Below are 25,955 nucleotides of genomic sequence, written 5' to 3' on the forward strand. Positions count from 1 at the left end.
GAGTTTTGCCTGTTGGGAGAACCAGTATCAAGTGTACATAAAAATGAATGTTAGATTGAGTAAGACGTGATTTCTTTACCGTGGCAGAGTTCTTATACTCAAACCCACTTTAATGGTTCTGGAACCATTGCATACATTTTAAACAGCTGAAAAAAAATTGAAGAAAATTGAATGGCTTTCAAGTCTGCCTTTTTCCCAAGCAGACAGCTGATTTATGGTCACTTTTTGTAATAGCCTAGGGCATCAATTGGGAAAGAACATTAAAGAAATGTGAAAGTGGCTGTTTTCAGGGATATTTGAGCTTTGCTTTACATATTCATGAAAGCCAATGTTCACACATTCAAATTGGGTAGATGAGTGTACAGATGAGTACTTTTTTAGCAGACACAACACTCTGAATGATAGTACCTCCATCTACATTCCAGATAAAGATGCTATTGGTGAATTGTAAATGAAGTAATGGATATGGGAACATTGTTACGTTCGGAGGAAAATAAGCTATTTGAATTTACTTAGTTGTTATTTGTATTAAAGAGTTATCTGTTCATTTGCCTCAGAACAGAGAGGAAACAATAAATTATTTGCATGTCGGAACCATAATTTATACCTTGATATGTACTGGGCATATTTTATGCCTATCAGAAAATGCTATGCATAGATGAGGTGCTTTGTATTCATTGTTGAGTAATTGGGCCTCACTATCTTTGTTATTCATGTGCTGGAGGTAAAATTCATCCTCCACATATTGGATCTCAGTTTATTATTTTTATGTTTATTAAATAGTGTGCCATGAAATTGAAATCTTTATGATGTCAATCGAGGCAACTTCATTGAGACAGTGGAGACAAGAATAAGATCTAGGCAGCCTCTAAATTCCTCTTGTACCTTAATAGGATTGTTGATTAACTGAAATTGCCAATTTGATGTATTTCTTTACTGATTTGATTTAATCAAATAGACTACAATTTGGGAATCATACCTATATACACATTACAAGTGGTTTATTTTCTGCAGGTTTTCCTTCTGGTGAGAATTATGACTTCCCTTACCTTCTAGAAAATTCTTGCTCCATAGGCTATCAGTACAATGGGTTGGACCTTACTTGGGAATTTGTGATACTAATCCTGAATCCTGTTAATTTTTTTTTTTCAAGGAACCTCACCTAGTGATAAATATTTTCTGGAGAAACTGTTAAATTCAGTCATGAAAACCACACTTGAGAGCTCTCTCTTTTCCAAAGCAGCTTTACATATAGAAAAGTATCAGCAAGAACAAGTGCCCATCAGTTAACCAAAGATATCATATTTCAGCTAGCACTGTCCTTGACCCATTAATCAATTCAGTCTAAATATCAGTCACAACAGTTAAATATTAGGCTAAATAATGTTATACAATGCTTACGTCATTGTTTGAGGCAATCTTTTTGGCTTTATATTTAGATATATAGCAGGATACATTATTGCTGTTTAGAAATAAAGTTTCAATTAAAATTTTAGAATAAATCAAGGGTTCATTTGTGGGCATCATATACTGACAATGAATATCCTATTTTACAATTGGAAATTGCTCTTTTCCTTACAAAACAGGTTTGTAGTATAGTTTTCTCTAAATGTCTTCATTGGAATATATTAGTCTTCAGGAAAGCAGTTTATCATAAGGAATAAAGTCTTGGAATGCTATTCTTAGCAGGGATATAATATTACATACTGGATTTATTCATGCTTTCCTTGTATATTTTTACCACACAGATATTCCATTAGGCCGTACTTTTAAAAGTGACAGCAAATGCATATACAGAAAATTCCACCATTAATGATGTTGAAAAATAAAAGGCTTCCTGTAAGTGAGGAAAAAATAACAAAACTCCATCTGTGTTTCTCTAAATTCCAGCCAACCAAATGCTCCCTCTTTTTTTTATATCCCTGAGTATTAAATCAATTGGTCTACCTTCTTACCAAGCATTAAGAACATTATTTTGCCCCCATCCTGATGACATATTTCTCAAACCCGATAAAATATTTGTGTTCAAATATAAAAAAGGATGGATTAAGTTTTAGAGCCTTTATTTCTTGAATTCTGTTCAAATCATTTTCTTCTTAAAAGTATAGAGGCCTAAATTTTAGCGCACATTTTAAACAAGAAGAGATGCTTACCATGTGCATGTACAGACCAGTCTGAATTAAGGAAGATCAGCATAGCACTTTCACCTGTGGGTGGTTAAATGCACAGTTAGAGACACTCATCTAAATGGACTGTTATGTAAAGCTAATGCTTCCGCTTGATCATGCTTCTATCTTTTTCAGCAGGTTGTCTCTTTTCTCAGAAAGGTTATAAACATCAGGAAAAATACTAAAGAATAGAATTGATTAATGTGACATATTTGAGTTTCTTTCTACCACTCTCTCAACAGCAAGTCATAGAGAGGCAGCTCCAAACACAGTGAATTAAATTTAAATTACACAGCTTTGGCTAGAAAATTGTGCAGGTAATTTAGCTTCTAAAGTGAAATTTGATTTTTTCGCCTACACTTGAGCCACTTCCTGATTTTTCATACTGTGATGATGATTTTTGCCAAGCCATCTATTGATTTGAGGTCTTTTATTCTCAACATTGTTGCTGGTTTTTTAATTTCTGGAGGAAAAACATATATGAAAATCAAGAATGCATTTCATTATACCAGGGAAATTATATTAAAAAGTAAAATACAGTTTTACAAAAAAGTCACATTTGTAGTTATTTTTTTCTACTATAAGAGGGCTGCAGGAAGTACCACTGTATGACATCTTTTGTTATTTTAGGAATTATGTTTTGCAGAAGGTAACACTGAGAACATTCTCACACTATCTGGTTAGTGTAGAATTGTTCCAAAAGAAAATAAGTCAACTTTTAAAACAAAGCTTAACTTGTATTGCCTAAATAATTTAGTCTGCGTGAAACACTACCCACTGAGTCACACAGTTGTAGCCCATGAATTTTTTTAAGAAGCATTTTTTTTAAGTTTTTATTTGATGTTTGCCCTCTAAAAGGTCAGAGTTTGAACCTAGACAGTAAAAGATGGTACTTAGTTCAACAAAATACTAATATAGCTACTGTATTTTGATACAAATTTTAACGTGAGACCTCAAGTTAAGAATAATTCATAGGTACAAGTTTCAGTTTAATATCTATAATTATATTATTTATAAATATAGTGCAAAAACATTAAATTGGTGTTACATTCATGAAATATTGAAGAAAATGTTGATAATAATATTGAAAGTTTTAATAAACATTGACAGTGCTGTCTCCTTCTACGTACTTTTCATGTACTAATTTAATCCTTGTAACAATAGATACTATTATGCTGTCCACTTTTTAGGAGAAAAATAAGACACAGAACAGTTTTTAAATGTTTTGAGCAGGGGTTCTCAACTTTGGCATTATTGACATTTCAGGTTAGATCATTCTTTGTTGTCTTCAAACTGTCATGTGTATTTCATAATATTTACGCATTGTGTGGTAGCTCATTCCTGTAATCCCAGCACTCCTGAAGGCTGAGGTAGGAGTATTGTTTGAGGCTAAGCGTTCTAGATATGCCTGGGCAACACAGTGAGACTGAGTTGAGACCTTGCTTGAAGAAGAAGAAGAGGAAGAAGAAGGGGAAGGGGAAGAGGAAGAGAAAGAGGAGGAAGAGGAGGAGGAGTAAGAAGAGGAGGAGGAAGAGGAGGAGAAAAAAAGGAGGAGGAGGGGGAAAAGGAGGAGAGAAAATAATACTTAGCAGTCAAAAATAGGAAACGACAGTAGTAGACTTCACGATTCCAACTGTGACAACCTGAAATATTTCCACACATTACCAAATGTCCCTCCAGGTGGAGGAAGGAAAAGGTGGCAATATCACTGCTAATGTGAGAGCCATTGGCTTAAACAATTTATTTACATCCTCCTACCTCTAATGAGAATAAAACACCAATAGGAACACAACACAATATTGATTTCATCAATATATTTAACATTCCTCAAAGAAAATGAGAAATTTTCTGTAGCCTTGAAATTAATTTGAAATTGAGAATAAAAGTAGCTTTCCACTAGATGTTGGTCCCAGGAAAAAAAAAAAAAAAAAAGCTGATTGTCTCCTCTGGAGTGAATTGGAGCAACTGACTGGCAAGACTACATAATTCAATAACTTGTCATTATCAAGTCTGTTTTTATATTACCCAGCAAGATTTAGTTGTGCCAAAAGGAGAATGGGTCTTTGCTTTTAAAGCTTTCTCTTTAAAAAGATACCTACGTGATTATCATGCCAATTGCTAACGATCTTCACTGACATTAAGAGTTACATTGAGGCCTCTGTTGTATTCCATTGGTTTATATATCTGTTTTGGTATCAGTGCCATGCTGTTTTGGTTACTGTAGCCTTGTAGTATAGTTTGAAGTCAGGTAGCATGATGCCTCCAGCCTTGTTCTTTTTGCTTAGGATTGGCTTGGCTATATGAACTCTTCCTTGGTTCCATATGAAATTTCAAATGGTTTTTTCCTAATTCTTTGAAGACCAGCTCATCTTTGGCAAACCTGACAAAAACAAGCAATGGAGAAAGGATTCCCTATTTAATAAATGGTGTTGGGAAAACTGGCTAGCCATATGTAGAAAACTGAAACTGAACCCCTTCCTTACACCTTATCAAAAAATTTACTCAAGATGGATTAAAGACTTAAACATAAGACCTAAAACCATAAAAAACCCTAGAAGAAAACCTAGGCAATACCATTTAGGACACAGGCATGGGCAAAGACTTGATGACTAAAACACAAAAAGCAATGACAACAAAAGCCAAAATTGACAAATGGGATCTAATTAAAGAGATTCTGCACAGCAAAAGAAACTATCATCTGAGTGAACAGGCAACCTACAGAATGGGAGGAAATTGTTGCAATCCATCCATCTGACAAAAGGCTAATATCCAGAATCTACAAGGAACTTAAACAAATTTACAAGAAATAACCAACCCCATCAAAAAGTGGGTGAAGGATATAAACAGACACTTCTCAAAAGAAGACATTTATGCGACCAACAAACATATGAAAAAAAAAACTCATCATCACTGGTCATTAGAGAAATGCAAATCAAAATGACAATGAGATACCATTTCATGCCGTTTAAAATGGCGATCATTGAAAAATCCGGAAGCAACAGATGCTGGAGGTTGTGTAGAAATAGGAATACTTTTACACTGTTGATGGGAGTGTAAATTAGTTCAACCATTGTGGAAGACAGTGTGGTGATTCCTCAAGGATCTAGAACCAGAAATACCATTTGACCCAGCAATCCCATTACTGGGTATATACCCAAAGGATTATAAATCATTCTACTATAAAGATACATGTACATGCATATTTATTGCAGCACTATTCACAATAGCAAAGACTTGGAACAAACTCAAATGCCCATCAGTGACAGACTGGATATAGAAAATGTGGCACATATACACCATGGAATACTATGCAGCCATAAAAAGGATGGGTTCATGCCCCTTGCAGGGACATGGATAAAGCTGGAAACCATCATTCTCAGCAAACTAACACAGGAACAGAAAACCAAACACTCCATGTTCTCACTCATAAGTGGGAGTTGAACAATGAGAACACATGGACACAGGGAGGGGAACATCACATACTGGGGCCTGTCAGAGGGTGGGGGTCTAGGGGAGGTATAGCATTAGGAGAAATACCTAATGTAGATGACGGGTTGATGGGTGCAGCAAACCACCATGGCACGTGTATACCTATATAACAAACCTGCATATTCTGCACATGTATCCCAGAACTTAAAGTATAATAAAAAAAAAAAAAAGAGAGAGAGAGAGAGAGAGAAAGCCCACAAACTATCAAATATCAGGAATGAAAGGGGAGTTAGCACTGCAAATGCCACAAACATTGAAGAATAAAAAGTTAGAGTATTATGAATAACTTTGTCAATAAATTCAACAATAAAAAAAAAAAAAAAAGACTTACACTTCCCGGACAAACCAGTATTTTTAACTTCCCTTTCTAAAATAGCAGCAGCAAAATGCATAAATCCAGAAACTCTCCCAATTGTCTCAGAAGAATTAAGAGCAGAGTAACATGAAACCATCTAAAATGCTATTTAAAGGTTTCTGTTTATTTAAAGTTATATTGTAAAACATTTGCATCTGAACAAACTCTTTGTTCTTAAAGACCCTGCACCTGAAAGATTTTTAAGCCTAATACTTTCTATAAAAGTGCATCACCCCTTGTCTCCATTTTTCAAAATGCCACAACTTTCTTAAAAATTATTCAGTTATACTTTAATCTGTGACAATATTAGGTGCTCCTTTAATATTAGGTGCTCATATCGTATTTTTGCTTTTTCTTTGAAGACCTTTATTGTTTTCTATATTATTTTAATTCCACCTTTAAATGAGAACTGTATCAATGTTGCAGTTCTGAGTCTTGTTCGAACAATTCTGATCTCTTTAGTCCTTAGTAGATGTAATGAGATATTTTTATTTATTTGTATACATTGGAATCTCTGTTTTACCTTAGCACAGCCAACTCTGATATAAGCCTTTACAAATTCCATGCAGTATGTATGCTGAATTTACTGCAGCTAGTAAGCAGCAATAAAGAACAACCTTTCGTGCTTATCAATGTGTTGATTATGTGACTAACTGCTAGGATTTACACACTCTGCTTTTTATTACAGTGATAGTTATCTTTTTTGCTATAAGCGCAGTGAAGCAGCTAGAATGTCACAGAGAAAACTGTCACCTCTTCCCCTCCCCCACTTTGAATACACTTTTCATTTATTATGAAACCATAATGATGAAAGGGATGATGGGGAAGAAATACCTGCTATCTAAACATTACAAAAATGAGCTTCAAGTGTGAAATCATAATGCAAATGTAAAAGTGTCTTAAATGGATTGTATTTCCTTGCCTTTGTGCACCAATGAAAGAGCTATCTAATTCTCTACTTAATCTGTGCTTCCTACAATAACAAACTATATCTCAAAGATTCATCAAACTCTACGTAGTCATGAATGTAAAAGGTTATGGCTATTCTGCTTTTAGGAAGCCAAGCACAAGTACTACATAAAGCCCACTGATGCATACGTTGTGGCTCTCCAGGCTGTAATACATTTCAAATCATCTGTTTCTGCCAGATTGTTTTAAACCTCTGTATGATACTGTATGCAGCTTCTGTCTGCATTTGAGTGGATGGCTATCAACAAGTTGGCTGTCACCATTTCTACGTCCTCATGTAAACTAAGGTGTAATCAAGTTTTCACAAATAGGCAGTTACTTCTATGAAGGATCTAAAATTTAAACTCTGTGTCTTTAGAAAGGGAAATGGTGAATTTGGTTTCTTGATAAACAAGGTGTGTTTCACTTGTTAATGAGACAAAGATGAGAGAGTCTGTTAGGACTCTTTAAATTAATCCACTGAATGTGTTTCTTTTGCAGACCACAGATGACATCCTTGTGGCCTCAGCAGAGTGTCCCAGCGATGATGAGGACATTGACCCCTGTGAGCCGAGCTCAGGTGGGTTAGGTTAGTCGACTTTTTTTCTTACTTCCTTGGCTTTACTGTGAATCTTTGTTGCATGTTATATTCCTTAGAAGGGCCTTACATTCGTGTCTAGAAGGCTACTCTCCTAGGTAATCAACCTTACAATGGTTGATTGTAAGATGAGGACTCTTACTTTTTACATAAATTTTTCTACATTTATTGAAAAAAATTAAAAACAAAACACACCAAGATTATGTATTTCAGAAAAAGCAGTGGGTATAGCACACAAGGGTGCTACCTTACTGTTCACTTTCCATTAGCTCACAACATAATTTTTGTGTGGAACAGTATAATGAGCTTTCCCTTGGGTCACTCATAGCAAAATTATAAAGCTAAAAATTTGCAGCACATTGTGCAAAATTATCTGACCTTTCTGCTGACAAAAAGTCCCCACCACTCACTCTGCCAGCAAATTACCTTAAGTGATATATTTCTCAATTTTGGAAGTGAGAGTATTATGGCAGTAGTAAAACAAACAGCAGGTAGAGTCCTTGATATATTTAATAGAGAAATATTTGAGTCTTGCCATGTTTCCCTAAAATTCAAGCTGAAGCATTTTACTTCTTTATGATATGTTTGCATCTTCTGATGTGACTAACACATAAATAATATTACCATACAGCCCTTATACCATTAAGTGGTGGCTGTAGACCCTGAAAAATAAATGAAGCAGAGCCTAGATTTGACTCCAGATATTCGTAATCTCAAGTGTTAGGCTCATTTCCATTAGTTTTGTTTTGTTTTGTTTTGCTTTTGTAAAGCAGTATTTAAATCCAATAATATTCTTTGCTGGCCACAGTGGCTCACACCTGTAAACCCAGTGCTTTGCGAACCTGTCAGGCAGATCACTTGAGGTCAGGAGTTCGAGACCAGCCTGACCAACATACCGAAACCCCATCCCTGCCAAAAATACAAAAATTAGCCAGGGGTAGTGGTGTGCACCTGTAATCCCAGCTACTCGGGAGGCTGAGGCATGAGAATCACTTGAATTTTGGAGGCAGAGGTTGCAGTCAGCCAAGATCACGCCACTGCACTTCAGTCTGGGTGACAGAGTGAGACTTTGTCTCAAAACAGTAATAATAATAATAATAATAATGTTTGCATTAACAAAATCAGTGAGGTGGATATGGACTAGCCACTGTCTGCTAGTGGTGTCTATTGACGTCACCTGGAATCCCAGGAGAATTTCATGTCACAAGAAAGCAATGAATTTGCATTCTTGTGAAGAATACATTTTAGAGTAAATTTTTAGAGTAAATCTGCTCTTTAGAGTAAATCGGGATATGTATCGTGCATCTCGTTTTGAATATTTGAAGATCACTTCCCCCGCTGATTGTAACTACTGACTCCAGCGCTTAGAGAGCAGCTGCTGAGTGCCAGGGAGGGGGAGGAGCTCTGCAGTCACCTTGCAACAGGAGAGGGCATGGGAGACCAGGCTGGGTATGCTCTGGTCCTCTTTCCTCCAGGCTGCACAGTGCCAGTCAGGATTCTCAGCCCCCAGAAACATCTGTCATTCACAATGATCAGCTCTCTCATGATCATCCATTCCATTCTCCCAGCTCATTGACCTCTGCAGTCATTCCCTCTTGGTTGTCGTGACAGATACAGTCACATCATGGCACTATCCCAGGCCCCTTTACTACAATCTTGCCTTTGTTTTCATTGGTATGCTTAATCTCTCTGTTAGTTAGCAACAACAACAACAAAAGAAAATCATTGCTATTACTTTTCTGTGATTATATCAGTCCCATCTCTCTGCCTTTTCCCACCCTCAAATTTCCCTTCCCCATTTTTTCTGTGCTCACATGTCCAACCTTCCTGGTGTTAATCTTTCATACGAGGACATTGTTTTTTCTAGCTCTTCTCTGAGATCCTCTAACATGATTTGTCCATGTAACAAAGTCTGGTCTTTGTATATTGGGGTGTGTGTTATGTATAGTTGATTTTGTTTTCCCAATTACTGTTTTCTTGAGGTTAGTCCATTTTTTCAGTATTTTACACAGTATTAATACAGTGATGAAAACTGTTGAAGTTCTTACTAATTACAGGTCTTGCTGAATTCCTCTTTTACTGTCTAAGTATAGGCTATCATACCCTTCTTGCAGAATCCTTACCTTGAGTACCTAGTGAATCACAGTAACTAATTGCACTTACAATTGTCACTTTTTCTTCTTGAGCTCAGCTGAATGATCCAGTTCTTTGAGCCACTGCTTATAGGTCTGATTAACCATTCCTTATAGACTGGTTTACTGACTTTTGCTCTGGTGACACTAGACCTAAGAACAAGACAGTGGAGGAAGAAGATAGAGGAGAGGAGAGAAAAGGGGGATGGGGTAACCCTTTTGCCATCATCTTCTCCTTGTTCACCTGAATTTTGTCTGCTTTGTTAAATATCATAACACAATGGAAAGTGAGTAGCAGCTTATTAATTGTCATACTCCAGGGAATCTTTCTGCCTTTGTTTTAACTTTTTCTTCTCTTTCCACATGTCCCTCCGTGTCCCTCCTCACTCTTCAGTTTTCAATTCATCAGTTCCTGTTAAAGCAAGAACTTCAGATTATTCTGTGATAATGGGATCATACACTGTAAACCTGTCCTGTGATCTTATCTCCCCTGGTCTTGATAATGTATGCCATGAATCATGTCTCTTTCAATTTCTGATGTTAAATCTCTTTCTACATTAGCTTTTTCTGTCCAACTCCCTATTACTTTTTTTTCAAGTCTGTTTTTCATGCTTCATATGGAGGTGACTCTTTTGGCAGAAATTGGTTCTATTTATGTGATAGCTTCTAATGAAATTCTTAGTTTATATGATGTTTTTCTATTTTTCCAACTTTTTTCTTGGAATAGGGGTTACATTTTTCTGTTTGTTTTTGTTTTGAATACTAAATCTGAATAATGTTTCATCATAGGCTGCCACTCCTGCAGGTCATTGTTTCCTAATGTACTGGTTTTCTTAAATCTCTTTTTCCTGCTTGCGATTCATCTTGAATGCAAATGTAAAATAATAGACAATAATTATAGCTGCTGCTGTTATTAGACATTGGATAATTGTAACTGCTATTAGATGTTAGAAATATCTTAATAAAAATTATTTTGCATATTGGGCTGTATTTTGGGATAGTGGCTTTTTATAAAACTAACATATTGAGGTAAATATTCTGAAACAGACATATCTTCTATGCACATTTGCTAGTCCTTGGGCAAGTGAAAGCAAATCTTTGTAAGGAGATGCACCGTTACCTTTATAGGTGTGTTGCCCAAATCTTCTGGGTACCTCACTCTCCCTAAGTATTTACTCATGAGTTTTCTAATCACTCTGACCCTCCCCCACCTTCAAAAAATGGCTTTTTCTCTGAAAATGTGCTATGTTCCTTATTTAGGTACCTTCCTAAAGCTGTTAGTAGAAGAAATAGGAAAAATCTAGCATCATCTTGAGTACTAGTAAATTGTTCCTTTTATCAAATATTTGATAAATTGGAATTACCTGTGGTTCCACGCAGAACTCTTAATGAACAGGGAAGTTATATATTTGGTGGGTTGTCAGCTTCATCATTGATCAATTATTGAGTGTCACTATATACCCACTGCTCTGCTAAGCTCTGGGAGCAAAAATAGAGAGTTTATGCCTTCAGTTCTGTATTAATTAATATATTGAAGGCATTTATTGCAATGTCTGACATGAAGTAGAACATAAATGGTGGCTTTTTCCCCCAATTCAGTTATACAAAAGAAATTCCAAGCTATTTTCCCCTTTATATATTGTTGTTACTTTTCCTGGCTGAAAATTGGTGGGCCACTGATGAAACCACTCAGGCCTCCTGATGGGAACTGTACGTGTTAAAACTAGATTAGGGTCAACCTCCTGGGTGGGAACACATGGAACTCAATTATACTTGATTTCAGCCACACTGTCCTGCACAGTTAGCATAGGATGATAACTTCACATTGATATAATTAGTTTCAGAATACAAAAGGATGGCTTCAGAATATGAAATATTGGCAATGTGATTAAGGAGGGCTAACTGAACCCCAGCTCTTAGTGAACAGGTAGAAATCTGAACCAGCTATTGGTAACAAGGTCACAGGTCACTATTGTCCTAAACTGCCCAGTTTAAGAAGCCTAGACACATGAGAGATAACATTTTTTTCATAATTTTTCTCACAAAACATTTACAGCTGTGATTTTTTTTCTCAGCCTAGATATATGATTGCTGGAGTTAATATATGAAAAGTGTGTTATAGAAAAATGTTTTGCTCAAAATAAGTGTTATATGAGTGTTTGCTGTTATTACTATTATTATTTTTACACACACACACACACACAAACACATATTTTCCAAGACTTCGTTTTTCACATGAATCAAAGTTTTTGTAAAACATGTCTTTGATTTTTACATTTTAGATCCACTTAGTAAATTGACAAAATGGCAACACTGCAAAACCACTTAAGTTCCAAGAAGGTCTTTAATCATGTCAGTATCTCTTAGTGTGGGGGCCCTCTTCTAAATAGAACCCTTTCTCAAAACTCCTGAAGAAGTTTGTAAAAGGTGAGTTTTGTGTTGATATTCAGAATCCTAAATGAAGATAATGACCCTCTTTGCTGTAGGAGGTCCCTAATAAATTACTCTAATTTATCATTTGTTGCAAAGGGAACTGGACCTGCTTCCTGTTTTCTGGGAGCCCTGTTTAGGAAGGACAATTTCCTGTTAGATTTACAGTGCTAAGAATAATATGTCAATTCTCTATGAGTGGTTAAGGGATGGGTAGCTAATGGGATATTAGCCACTTTCAAATCAATTACACTTTTGTCAAACTAGGAAAAGAAAAACTCCATTGAATAATAAAATATCTCATTAATCATAGGGAAAAAGAAAAGCATCGCCCATTTTTGTGTCATCTCTTTAGCTGGAACACAAGAGGTGAGGTCATCAGTACAACCACTCAAAAGACAACTGTTGATTGCCTATCAGAGGAATCATGTCGATCAAGGTTCAGATTATATAAGCAATGATGAATAGCAATAATAACTAGTATTTGGTGAAGATTTATTCTGTGTTCTTAGTCCTTTACAAACATTATTCCATGTCATTATTTTATGAAACTATGAAGCATTTTCATAGCTAAAGAGATTCAGAGAGATTAAGTCATGTCATGCAGTATGAGAGAGCAGGTGTATTCTCTAGTTAAGAAGAGGTGGGCTTATAATTTCTTGGAATGCAGAAGGTTTTTCCTCTAAAATTCAGGCACCTCACAAATATAGAATCGATTTTTCAAGAGTTCATTTAAATAATTTCATGTCATATTCTTTACATGTATTACTATTCATTAAGCTAAATTTGTTGCAATTACCATGCAATCTGAGTGGTTTTTCAGTGTGCTGTTTTGAGAAAAGATCAAGGGATTTCTATTGAATTGATATCATTAACCACATTAGGAATAAAGATATGTATATTGAACAAGGTGCATCTTTTCATTAAGTAAGTATCACGATCATGTAAAGGACTATCCTGCTAGATCAGATTTTCAGAGCTTGATTAGAAAATAATTTTGTTTTGCGTTTAAATGTGTGTTATTTATTATGTAATTATTCAAAAGTGACTTTAATTAGCCCATAATAGGCAACACGTTGCTATCAAAATGGAGGATTTTGAGCTGCAGCCAGAAAGATAGTGGCAATGAGTGTTCCATTTGAGGGAACATCTAGAGCATCTTCTGAGTACCAGGCCAGAGTTAGTGCTGAGGGCCCAACTCATCATTTAGGTGCAGGATGGGGCAGGTGGAGTTGGAAACCGATGTGCTAGCTGGGTTTCAGGGTGCAACATGCTGGTGTAGGAAATGTTTTTTTCCATATATAGTTAATTCTTCAGAACACTGGAGTAAAAATAAATGGTACATGGTTAAAGTAGAAGAGAGTTATCACATGTCATTTTTACTCACTTTCCCCCTGCTTTTCTAAAGGCAGTAATGTCAGATTAAAAATTACATTGAACAAAGTTAAACAGGCAAGGAAGATTTAGTCAAGGCTATCGCAATAGGGGAGGTGGGCCAGAGTTCAGCCTGAGCGCAACTCACTGAAAACAAACAAACAAGAAGGATGGAGAATATTTGATTGCTAGGATGGATGGATTTGGGACCAAGTGTGCTTGCAAATGGGCTTCACCCAAAGGAAATGTAAACAAAGTATCTCATGTTTTCATGACAGGGGGTAGTTTAACAATTTGGAGCAAGGAGCCCACTGAAGTTAGGCTTCTACCCTTCCCACAGAAATTAGGAGATAGGGGTGCTATCTTCTTTGATGTTTATATTACAAAGAGATGGCTCCCAAGTCCTGCATATTTACACATCAAAGGGACAGATAAAGTATTTGAAATTACAAATGCCCTAAGAAATGGAAGGCCAGGGGACCAGAGGCAGGAAGAAGCCTATCTTTGTTTGGTTAAGTTGAGATCAACTTTCCCAGCAACCAGTTTTTATTAAACAAAATTAGTTTCTACCAGGAGTCCAGCAAGAAACAAAATCACGAGCAAAAGGTATTTTGTGTGTGTGTGTGTGTGTGTGTATGTGTGTGCATATGCATGTGTCTTTTTGTTTTGTTTTGTTTTTTAGAATATAGCAATTTTATTTAATTGAACTATTTTTACCCTTTTGTGAGGTTTGGACTTTTTTTTTTTTTTAAACAATGGTTGTCACACTTTAGAAAAGCTCTTAACAACATGTTAAAAGAATTGTGACATGCCACCAGAAATGAATATTACTTATGGCCAGGACTTTGTAATTATATAGAACTAGTTTGAGATGCAGCCCTTTCCTGATCTTGGGAAAGTTACTTAGTAGTTTTGATGCTCAGTTTCCTTGTCTGTAAAATGGGGGAAAATAGGGTTAATTAGGAGATTGGAAAAAGAGGATTCATACATAATGCTTGGCAGAGTGTCTGGCACATACCACATAGTAAGGGTTTAACAAATAATTATGACACATCCAATGATAGGTGAAGGACCTACTGCTACTAGCATTGGTTGTGTGCCAATGGAGGCAGTATTCTGCCTTATAGTGAGGTCATTCATAAGGCATTGAGCATTTGATCAAAGTAAAAAATCAGCAGCACAGTCTCTAGGCATTAGAGAGAATGGGCTCTATTAAAATGTCTTAACTAACATATGATTGGCCACTTAAAATAATTACTTAGCATATAAGTGAGTTTGCTAAGGGAGATTAAGCATTTACCTGAAGTCTGTAAAAAATAGATGGCTGCTAATACAGAAACCTACTACAATAAGAAACAGAAAAGTCTGTTCAGTAATGAGTACAGCATAAGTTTTTAGGCAGCCTGTATGTATCCAGCCTTAGAGCATTAATAACCAGTTTCACATCGCAATTTCTTATTGGAAGATGGCTAAAATGTAAGAGCCTTTTAACAGTATGGCACATGTCCTGTTGAGCTTTGGAAGAAGACAACAAGGTGCACATCCGTGCTCTGAAATATTTAACCACCTTGAAGGGAGGAATGTAGCACAGGTTTAGAAAAAATATAAGGTAAGTTTATCTCTTACAAAAACATGAAATCCAGGAAGGATAAAGTCAGGTTTTCTTGTAATTTGTTTCAAACACCTGTTTTGATAATGAAATTGGCTTCCTGTGGCGTTTTCTTGGTACCTCATTAATTACATTTGCTCAGATGACATCAGAGGTAAGCCAGCATATTCTGAATTCCAATCTACAGGACATGCTGCCTCCATGAGGAGCCAATATGCTTCCATTGTTGGCGCATATGCTCCACGGAGCAGCAAATGCTACATTTGGCTTTAGCCTTCAGCTCTCATCTCAACACAGTAACTTGTCGATTAGATCACTCTTATCATGAGTTGCTCCTTACTCATAAACCAAATGTTATAAGAAGCCTGGCACTGACAATATAATAGCAAAGACCAGAATACTTTATTAATTTTCCAGGTTAAAAATGGTGTATTAAAGATGCCAGTACAGCCAGAGGCCATTAATTACACTAAAAAAAAAAAAAAAAAAAAAAAATAGGAGAAAGAAAAATACTGATGTTCTCACATCTAAGGACACCCTAAAATATTTTGTTTCATTGAGTAAACTTGAGAAATCCCAATGCCTGTGTTCAAATCTCAATTCAGCCACCTACTGTGTAATTAGAGGCAAATCACTGAATCTCTGTGTACTCAACTTTTTACATCTGCAAAATGAAAGGAATAGTGTTCAATACTCATGACGTTGGTGTACTGATAAAAATGAGACAATGCATCTAAAGCACTTAACATAGTCTAAGCTTTGATAATATAAATTAGCTTTTATTAGTAGTACCAGCAAATTAACTAAATAGTAAACCTTATCATAAATGGAAATATCCCCAAACAAGAAAAGGGAATGTTACTGATGGATACTTTAGCATCTAGCAAGTTTTTCAAAGTATTTCTAAATTATATCAGCATAAAACTTTTCTCAGTAACTACTAAGACAGGAGCAATGCTTTAGCTGGATAAATTTAGGTTCCTGTGGTAGGAGGAGAGCACATATCCTCTGCTCTTATTTTATTTGTGGAGGAAAAAAATTAGGCTTTTTATACGAAATAAAAAGAGAGAGAGAAAGGGAGAGTGCTTTTGAGAGAAGAAATGATTAACTTTCCTGCTTCCTTCCTAGGACACTCAGAAATACTCCCAGCAGCGTGACTTACCAGGCACACCTACCCACCCAGCCTCCCCACCATGATGGATGCCTTGTCTTTCATATTTCCTAATGCTAGACTTGACACACTTCTCTCTAATGGGCTCAGAGGGGAAGTTGTCTAATCTTTCACCTTAGCTATTGTACTTTCACCAAAAAGAATATGATCTTTTCCCAACAAAAGAAAATTGAGACGGCAGTAGCTTCGTGACAGGAATATAAAGATGATCACCCAAAGCGAACAGACCCAGTTCTAAATCAGGAAAATTGTACACTGCCCCATTACACAGAATGACTCGGGTTTATGTAGATGCTGAGCGGGCACCCTGGTGGAGGAGGGGTGCACCTAGGACCCAGCATGCAACTCTGCAGTGGAAAGTCTACTTTGGATTTCATCCAGAGTACACTGTGCAATTCCAGAGCAGGGAAGGAAGTGGGGAAAAATTGACTTAACAATTTTAGAAAGAAACAATGAAACCTAATCAAAGGAGTTTTTACCAATATAATAAGCCTTGCTGTCAGCTATTTATTACCAAAGAATAGTCTTAGATGATTGATTTTATGACACCTAAAACATAAAATACCATAATAAAATTTTGAAAGAGAGAGAAATGTAATTCACTCCAACCGCAGGAGCCAGAGAGCACTGATCCATTAAAGATAGAATGTCTCACAGAAAAATAGAAACAAGCTCCACATGCAGCACCACAATGAATGGCCTGAAACAACATGCCCTACAATGCAAATGACCATTTTTGCCACCTGAATTCACAAGGCTTCCATTCATGAAGGGAAGTCCTCAAATACAACTACTCCTAGGGAGATAATGTCCTTGATGGTCACCGCCGCAGCTGATTGAGACACTGTGTGTGGTACATATTGCAGAACTGTGTAATTGTTGGGACAGCTGCTGATTCAGTACTTTTTGTGTGGAAGATGTAGAGAAAACAATCAGATGATCACTGTTTTTACAAAGTCCTCATCCTCCTCAGATACTTTCATATTGAATGCCCTACCTGATCTGATGCCCATAGTAACCCTGGGATATAAATAATTTATGTGTCATTATCATGTTTCTGATAAAAGAATGTTAGCAGAGGATAATGAACTGCGAACTGTCACTCAAAAAGTTAGGTACAGGACCTAGACTAGAACCTAATATACAATTTGATATTCTTTTTACCACTGTTCACTGCTTTTCTAAGATTCTTTGGGAATGTTAACTCCCACAGCAAAGGACAGAGAGTTGGCAGCAGGTGAAGAGGAATGTGGCTGGAAAGGGTAGAACTGGGCAACTGCTTAGAAAATACACCTAAAGCGCTAACTGTTTTTACTCTTAACACAGGAATAAAATCAGAAACAATAACAAATTGATCCACAGTGGTAAATGCATATACACTGAGTATATAAAATGTTAGTAGCCATAGACCGACCTGAGTTTGAATTTTGGCTGTGCCATTTATAAAGTCTAAATAGCCAAATCTCTTTGAGACTTAGTTTTCTTTCTTGTAATGATAATACCTACACCACAGAGTGTTATAAGGAATAAATTAGATAAAATTTATATGTAAAGTGTACAGCACAGCAACTACCATAGAATAATAGTAAAAGTAGTAGTTGTTAACTAAATAAAATAAACAAAATATAGGTGTTGCAGGGAAGTCGTAGCTGTGTTAAGCATCAGTTGATGATTGAGTAATGTTAAAATAAATGGAAGAAAGTAAGAAAGAAGGTTTTGATGAGGGTTTTGATACTTAGTTAAGTAAGTTCATACCCAAGTTATTGCTAAAGTTTTCCTAGAACTATTTAATAGCTTGGCTTAACCTATTAATTTGGAAAGGAGGAAGGGAGGAAGGAAAGGAAAGGAAAAGAGAAAGGAAAGGGAAGGAAAAAGGAAAGGAAAGGAAAGTAAAAAGGAAGAGAAGGGAAGAATGACTTCAGCATTTTCTTTAATTAGGTTCTCTATTGCCCAGCAGGAGTGTAGTGCCGAAATTATGGGTCACTGCACCCCAAACTGCTGGGCTCAAGTGATCGTCCCACCTCAGCCTCCCCAGTAGCTGAGACTACAGGCATGCACCATCATGCGGGGCTGATTTTTTACATTTTTTTGTAGAGACAGAGTCTCCTCCCTTTGTTGCCCAGGCTGGTCTGGAACTCTTGGCCTCAAGCATTAATCCCCGACTCAGCCTCCCAAAGCACTGGGATTACAGGCATGAATTACCATGCCCAGCAACCTCAGCAACTTCTGAGAGACAATTGGAAGGAATGCTGCAATATTCACATGTACATACATGCACACACATGCACACACATTCACACTTATACTCCTCATTACTCTAGCTATAATGTTGCCATTTTTGTCTTACTATAAACCAGGTTTTCAAAAAATTTCTAGTTTCAAGCCTTAAGGATTTTGTGGAATAAAACTCATTTTCTGTAAAGATAGATTATTCAAATTTCTAGATATATAAAAGGAAATTGATCTTAAGAAAAGTGATTTCTGGATGTATATATTTTTGGGTGTTGTAGTCAGTGAGCTCCCAGGAAGAGAAGCTATTTTGGTATCAAGAAGCTTAGTTGAGTAGAAATCAGTTAATAAGGAATATCATCTACATTTCAAAATATAACTCTTCTTGCATTTTTCTGGAATGTAATACATTTTGATGAAAAACATATACAGACTCTCTGGGCTCCCTAGTTTTGAAACTGATTTTCTCATTTATTGCCTATCTGGCTTTCTTCTGCTTGACAATTATGGAAAGTTGTGCCTGAGTAATGAGACCCTTTTCAATTCCAATAGCAACAGGACTGAAAAGCACCCTAGAAATTTCTACAAGTACTCTGAATTAAAAAAAGAGCCCCAAGTTAGCTGTCAACTATTTGCAATACTGTGGGTGTCAGATGATGGTGATGTAAATAAGGCATCCAAATGAATCAAACTGCAGACTGATGACTCAGTTAACTTTAAATAGCTTAGTGACTTTAGTCATTGGGATTAAGTGACATATTACCTTGAAGCATAGGGAAAGCAGATACAATATTTTAATTATTGTACATTGATCCCAATTCTCCCAAGCACAGAAGAAGTGATTTCTGATTTAATGAAATAAATATTACATTTATCCTTTATACTGAAGATATTACAAAAGTTTAAGGTTAGAGAAATAGTGAGTTAAAATATTTTATAAAGAAATATGCGATGTTAATGTCAGTGTTCAGCCCCCTTGCTTAGACTTTTACTCAAAACTTTAAAATCGAGGGTTTCTCACTTTCTTGCTCTGTCTCCCAGGCTGGAGGGCAGTGACATGATCGTGGCTCATTGTATTCTTAAACTCCTGTACTCAAGTGACCCTCCCACCTCAGACTCTTGAGTAGCTAGGACTACAGGTGTGCACCACTATGCCCAACTAATGTTTGTTTTAATTTTTTCTAGAGACAGTGTCTTGCTCTCTTTCCCAGGCTGGTCTTGAACACCCGGCTTCAAGCAATCCCCCATCTCAGCCTCTCAAAGTGCTGCAATTACAGGTGTAAGCCACAGTTCTTGGCTTTCACACTTTCTTAATGATTATATTCAACCTAGTTTGCCCTTGAAAATTTATCAACTTACAAATTTTTTCTTCTAATTATACATAAAACATACAGTTTTCAGCCAGTGTGTTCAATCTTCATTAGAGTTTGGAAGGTGAGAGAACTAATAAGAAAGAGAAACAGAGTCACAGGAAACTGTCAAAGGACCAACAATATAGTTGAAAAAAGACAAAACAATTGAATGAAACATTTAAGTGAGATTTTACAATAGTATAGAATTAACGTTAAAATTAGTGATGTGATATATGGTTGAGAGAATTTATTTATTTAAAAAAACTTAATAGATGTTATTGGATTCCTTTCTAATAACAATCAAACAATTATTAAGAATATTCTCACCAGCATTGAGATCTCTTCTTCACTTGCTTGTGTGTATTTTTCTCCATACTTCTGGTAGGTTGTTTGTCTTTTTTCCTATCAGTTGACACACACTCTGTATTTTAGAGGTATTTACTCTTGGTCCATCATATGTACTGCAGATATTTCCCCCCTCCTTTGTCATTTTGATTTTGTTAATGATACTATGGCTTTTGCCACATAAAATTGTTATTTATGGGGTCAAATACGCTCATCTTTTTATTATGGCTTTATTTCATAGTCTACAGTCTCTATGATAAATTTCATGTCCACCTTGCAATTTCTTCTCATTCTCCCTTTAATCTCACTGTGCTACAGCCACTCTGACTATTGTTTAATTCCTGAAAAGTAAACTCTGTTTCCTCAAGGTCATTCGACATGTTATTTGTAGACACCACTGCCCACTTTCACTTGACTACTCTCTACTCATTTTTATCATAAGTGTCACAAATTCAGAAAGATCTTTCTGATTCTGCAGTTGCAATCAGAAACCTTTGTCCTACTCCTGCATGGTACCTACAGTTTTCCTTCGTCATGCATATCCCAGCTGTTACTTTAACTGTGTGATTCCTTCTTGTATGCCTCTCTGCCTCACTATATTTTAAGGTACATGAAGACATATACATCAAGTTTGTTTGGTTATCTGCTATACCCTCAGGACCCCATATAGTCCCTGGAATGTTAATTATAGCTCATTATATATTTGTTGATAGAAGGAGGGTATTAGAGAAAAAAATCATAAAAGATGGGACATTTGAGCCAAGTTTGAGAAAATAAGTATGATTTAAACAGGGAGGAGATAAAAGGTTATATGAGCAAGGCATAAAAGTTGAACTGTTTTGGGTATGTGGGGACTTGGGGACAGCAATAATATATGACTGTAACTTCCTTTGACAAATACGGAAGACAAATTGGAGTAGGTAGCTGTGAACAGACTATGAATGGCCATGAGAATAGTAAGAACAATGGTGCTTGAGTAAGCACCACAGTGGATGCAAACCACAAGGATACAATGACTATGTAAAAAGTCTATGAAGCTTATAGATGACTAAGCTGTAGACATATAGTTTACAACATACTGAATAATTGAAGAATAAGATTTGTAAACAGCATGATCCTATGGCTCCCCCTGGAGATGAGGGAGATTGTGCATGTTCTCTGCTTATTCGTTTTCAGTGTCACCAAGGTCATACAGAGTGTGGACATCCATTGTCTCTTCTGTTCCATGTGGTACCATTTGAGGTAGCAGCCTGTCCTAGTTGGGTTTCTCTATTGTGCAGGCACGTGATGAGTTTTCCCGTGTATAGCATCCCTTCCCATTCAATACCTAGATCTCTGGAGAAGATAATGAACCTCTCAATATCAGAGTGGTGGCCCCTTAACTGCCCTTCAAACGTATGCTTTGGTGGTTTTGAAAGAAGCAGAGGAAAATGTCAGAGACAGCAGCCAGGCAGGTAGCAAAGGTTATTGATTTCCAAATTCTTTCTAAATCTCCAATGTATTGGGGAAGGGCTAAGATGTGTCAGACATGTCTTCTCTCAAGACTTGTCTGACCTCCATAAGTGAACTTAAGAATGTGCAGGCATAGGTGGAGTTGGTGGGAGGAAGAATGGAGGGAATTTGAAACATCCAGCATCCCTCACTTCTCACAAAACCACAGCATGAGTCGAAATTAATGCATGTCATATAAATCACTGTGTACCTGCTTTCCTACAAATGTAGCATTTAAACATGACTTGTGAATGATTGCATCGTAATTGTTTCTTCTGGCCTACATTGTATGGAAGCAAACAAATGGGAAAAAGTAATAAACTTTGAGTTGTTTTTTTTCCAAATGGGAAAGAGAAAAACTGCTAATCTCAATTCACAAACACCCCAGGAGGCTACAATTCCAATTTTCTTTTCACAGTATTAATGAAACTGAGTACTGGAAAAGTCAAATCTTCCCCTATAAATCCAAAATCATTTTCAAGGCTAGCCTAGAATTATAATAACTTCTACATCTATTAGACACAGTATAGAACTCTGGCCTAATGAGATCATTTTAGGCAACTCTTTTTCCTAGGTGGGTTGGAGACAGAAATTTAAAATCTATTACTTTAAGCTTAATTTATGAGAAAACCAGAAAGACTGATCAGAACTCTTAGTGAGAAGAAATTCAGTAAATGCTTCTTACCAAGAGTTTTTTTTTTTAAAAGGATCATTACAAGACAGGATATCTAACAATTCTGGTTAGCACAATGACATATGCTGGGCATTATGGAGTTTAATGATCCTTTATGATCCCCTCTTGATCTTAAATATGTAACCTATGTTTGTTTGTTTTTTAACCACTAGCATGTTTTATTCTTTTTTATTTCCTAAGACTAGTAGTTTCTTATAATCTTTTTCTCAAAGCTCAAAAGCTGAATTTTCATTGTCATCAGGTTATAATGATACTCTTACTTTATCCTTGGTGTGCCAGGTTCATAGTTGATGACATACACATACATTAACAGTCTATACTGAAGAAATAAAACCAGCCCCAAAAATTGCCTAGAAACTATAATCTAACCTTGAAAGTTAACTTTGGAATACATATATATATATATATATATATATATATGATTACAGTGGAAGAAAAGCTCATTCAAGTATACAAAATAATTTCATCAAAGTGACAATTTGAGTGATAAAAAGAGCATCTGATGGCATGCTAATGCCTTGGTGAACTCGTCAATAGAAAGACAAGGTCTCACCACCCACCAAACCCCATTCTTTATCAGGAATTAGGATTATAAACACCATTTATCATGCAGAGTTGCAAAAACATAGATCAAGAGCAGTTTTCTTTAATGACAATAATTGATTGCTGTGTTTCCAATTTCAGAAAGAAAAGTGAAGGATGTCACTTACCACTGCAAAGTGAAATCTTCTTGGAAAAATTTATTAATATTCAAAAATGTACCTTTCAAATTGCTTAGTATTGTAGCACTTCAGTTGTGAATCATTGTCCTCAGTAATTGCAATCTTTAACTTCTATTTGCATACGCTAAGGTATGATTAGATATAATCAAACAATGCAAACTGATAAATACAATGCAAAGTTTAATGGCTTAATATGCCCCCATCATATCATCATATGTATCACAAAAGTTTTTTAAATTAGTGATCAAATATTATTTGTTTTGACAAAGCATACAATTTTATCTGCAAACAAATTTAGAAAGTTACATTTTAAAGTAATCATGCCAATATGAAACACAAAACCTGTTCTGCTGAAATAATCACACTTAGACACGTGTGCCAGTAAGAATTATTTTACACTGTGTTTTTAAATTAGGAAATTGACAATAAATTTTGTGGTTTATTGAACACCTTCCTGAGTAATACACCAACCCAAGAGGCAAAAAGTCCTGACCCCTGCTGGCCTGACCTTCGTTTACCTGGGGGTGGGGAGGGCTCCCACAAGGATAATTCAGGAGCTGGAAGACCAAGGCACAGAGGTGATAAAGAGGGGTAAGTAGGAGGAGAAATAGAGAGGAGCATGGAGGAAGCAACAGAGGGTGCAAGAAGCTGGTAAGAGATGAAGCCTGCACTGACATCCCTCTCTGCTCTGTACTGAAGTCTAATGTGTCTCAAACATATTTTCCCCATGTGTTTCTTAATTGGATCTAAATTTGTTCTAATTTGAGGAAATGGTGTTCTTTCACAGATACAGTATCAAAGACTATCAAAAATAAAGAAATAAAACATAGGGTGATTTCCTTTCCTGTTGTTGTAGTTTAAAATAACTATCTCAGCAAAAGACAAATTAAAATCTGAAAGATTTATTTTTTTAATTTTTAATTCAGAGCAACAGTTGCATTTATTTTTTCTATGTGACAAGGCACTAAAATATGCCTTTAGCATTAGCTATTCATTTTCCATAATGAATTATCATCTGAATTATCACTGGATATGAACAAACTGATTTAGACCATAATGCAGAAATACGTTACTAACTGTCCAAATACTTGACAGCCTATGTTTACCTAAGTTACCACAATATTAATTAGACAACAAAAAACAAGAAAATTCATAGGATTCTTGATAAATCTACAGGGACAAAGCAGACCATGTGGAAAACTTCTAGAGACCACCATATCTTACCAAATGCTAGGAGAAAGAGGAAGGATTAACAGCTACTTTTCAGTGATTCTTTAAGGTAACATGCTTTATCAGTGCAAGAGTCCCAGGAATTTTTCTATAGCCGTTTGGCTAAATGAATCTCAGAAATGAGTAGGAAAGAAGTGAATACAAATATGAAATGGGTCATAATTATTGTACTGCTCTGTTTCCTTGCTAGAATAATCAGTAGCTTCCAAATCATTTAGGTTAAAAATGCCAGCACAAGTCAAAAGCCTTTGTATTGTGATGAAGGTGTGCATTCTCGCTCTCCTCACATGTAGTGGATCACTGTCAATCCTACTGAAGTTTTCCATTGACCCAAGTTCCTTATATCCCTGGGCCCAATATAATGAAGTGGCTACATAGGCTTAATTTTACCTACACATCAGAGTTAATCTTTGAAGATTCAGGACTTAAAGGCTTAAGCTTATTTGTTTGTATTCTATTATTTTCGCTCCTCCTCCTTTATTGTCTTTCACTTGCTTTTTTTTTTAACAAGTTAAATCTTTTTTAACAAGTTATTCTCTTTCACTTGTTTCTTTGTCACATGCTGGAACAAAGAAAGAAGGGGTGAAAGTAAATTTTAGTTAATTACATTATTCACATTTCAGCACGACTAAGAACAAAACATGTAGCAGATGGCTTTAATTGTTTTAAAATGTCTTATTTTAGTTTATTATATAGTTTAGAGGGAATGCAAAATTCTTAAATCCATGAAATTAATTATAAGTTTATCTTATTTTTTTCACATTTTTGTAAATGGCTGAGATGACAGCATTTCCCTTTTATATAAATTTCAAACAAATTATATAAAAAGACACTTAATCATATTAGTGATTGATACTATTCTCTACATTTACATTAATATAAATTTTCTTCAGAGATTTTTCAGTGATCATCAAAATAAATCATTAGCGAAAATAAGAGAAGCCACGTTTATAATTCATGAATATATTGAAATGTCTTCAGCCTTTTATTGCATATCTGGGAGAGATGTCCCATCAACACATAAATATATATATATATTTATATTAACACATAAAAAATACACTTTTTTATATATATATAAAATATATATATATATATATTTTTAGACGGAATCTCACTCTGTTGCCAGGCTGGAGTGCAGTGGTGTGATCGCAGCTCACTGCAACTTCCGCCTCCCGGGTTCAAGCAATTCTCCTGCCTCAGCCTCCCAAGTAACTGGGACTATAGGTGCGCACCACCACACCCAGCAAATTTTTGTATGAGACAGAGTTTCAGTATGTTGGCCAGGATGGTCTCCATCTCTTGACCTTGTGATCCACTTGCCTCGGCCTCCCAAAGTGCTGGGAATATAGTCGTGAGTCACCCTGCCCGACCAACACATAAATATTCTAGTCTTAGAAGAAAAGTCAAGAAAAATTTCACTTAGCCTTCAGATTTGAAGCATAAATAGAAAAAGAATATTAATCAGACAGACATGGGAGTAACTATTCCAAACATATCTATAATAATATCTGCTGTGATGGTTATTAAAATTTTAATGTGAATCGGGGAAAAGAAAGATAACATGTTTATTGAGTTTATTTAATTTTGGTAGAGCTTTTGTAGGTTGTATTTTTAA

General features: G+C 35.9%; 1 protein-coding gene across 17 annotated transcripts in view; it reads left to right on the plus strand.

The window, feature by feature from the left end:
- Nucleotides 1-25,955, plus strand: part of NRXN1 (neurexin 1) — a 1,146,744-nt gene that overhangs the window by 1,114,977 nt on the left and 5,812 nt on the right. For 10 of the 17 annotated variants that reach the window (XM_033175737.1, XM_033175741.1, XM_033175740.1 and 7 more), the window contains one exon: nucleotides 7,462-7,549. In XM_033175737.1, coding sequence (XP_033031628.1) covers nucleotides 7,462-7,549 — 88 coding nt within the window. The remainder of the gene's footprint in view (nucleotides 1-7,461; nucleotides 7,550-25,955) is intronic. The other 7 variants (XM_033175738.1, XM_033175746.1, XM_033175747.1 and 4 more) reach the window with 1 other exon arrangement.

This window comes from Trachypithecus francoisi, unplaced genomic scaffold, assembly GCF_009764315.1.
Source record: "Trachypithecus francoisi isolate TF-2019V2 unplaced genomic scaffold, Tfra_2.0 Lachesis_group17, whole genome shotgun sequence".
Taxonomy (NCBI): Eukaryota; Metazoa; Chordata; class Mammalia; order Primates; family Cercopithecidae; genus Trachypithecus; species Trachypithecus francoisi.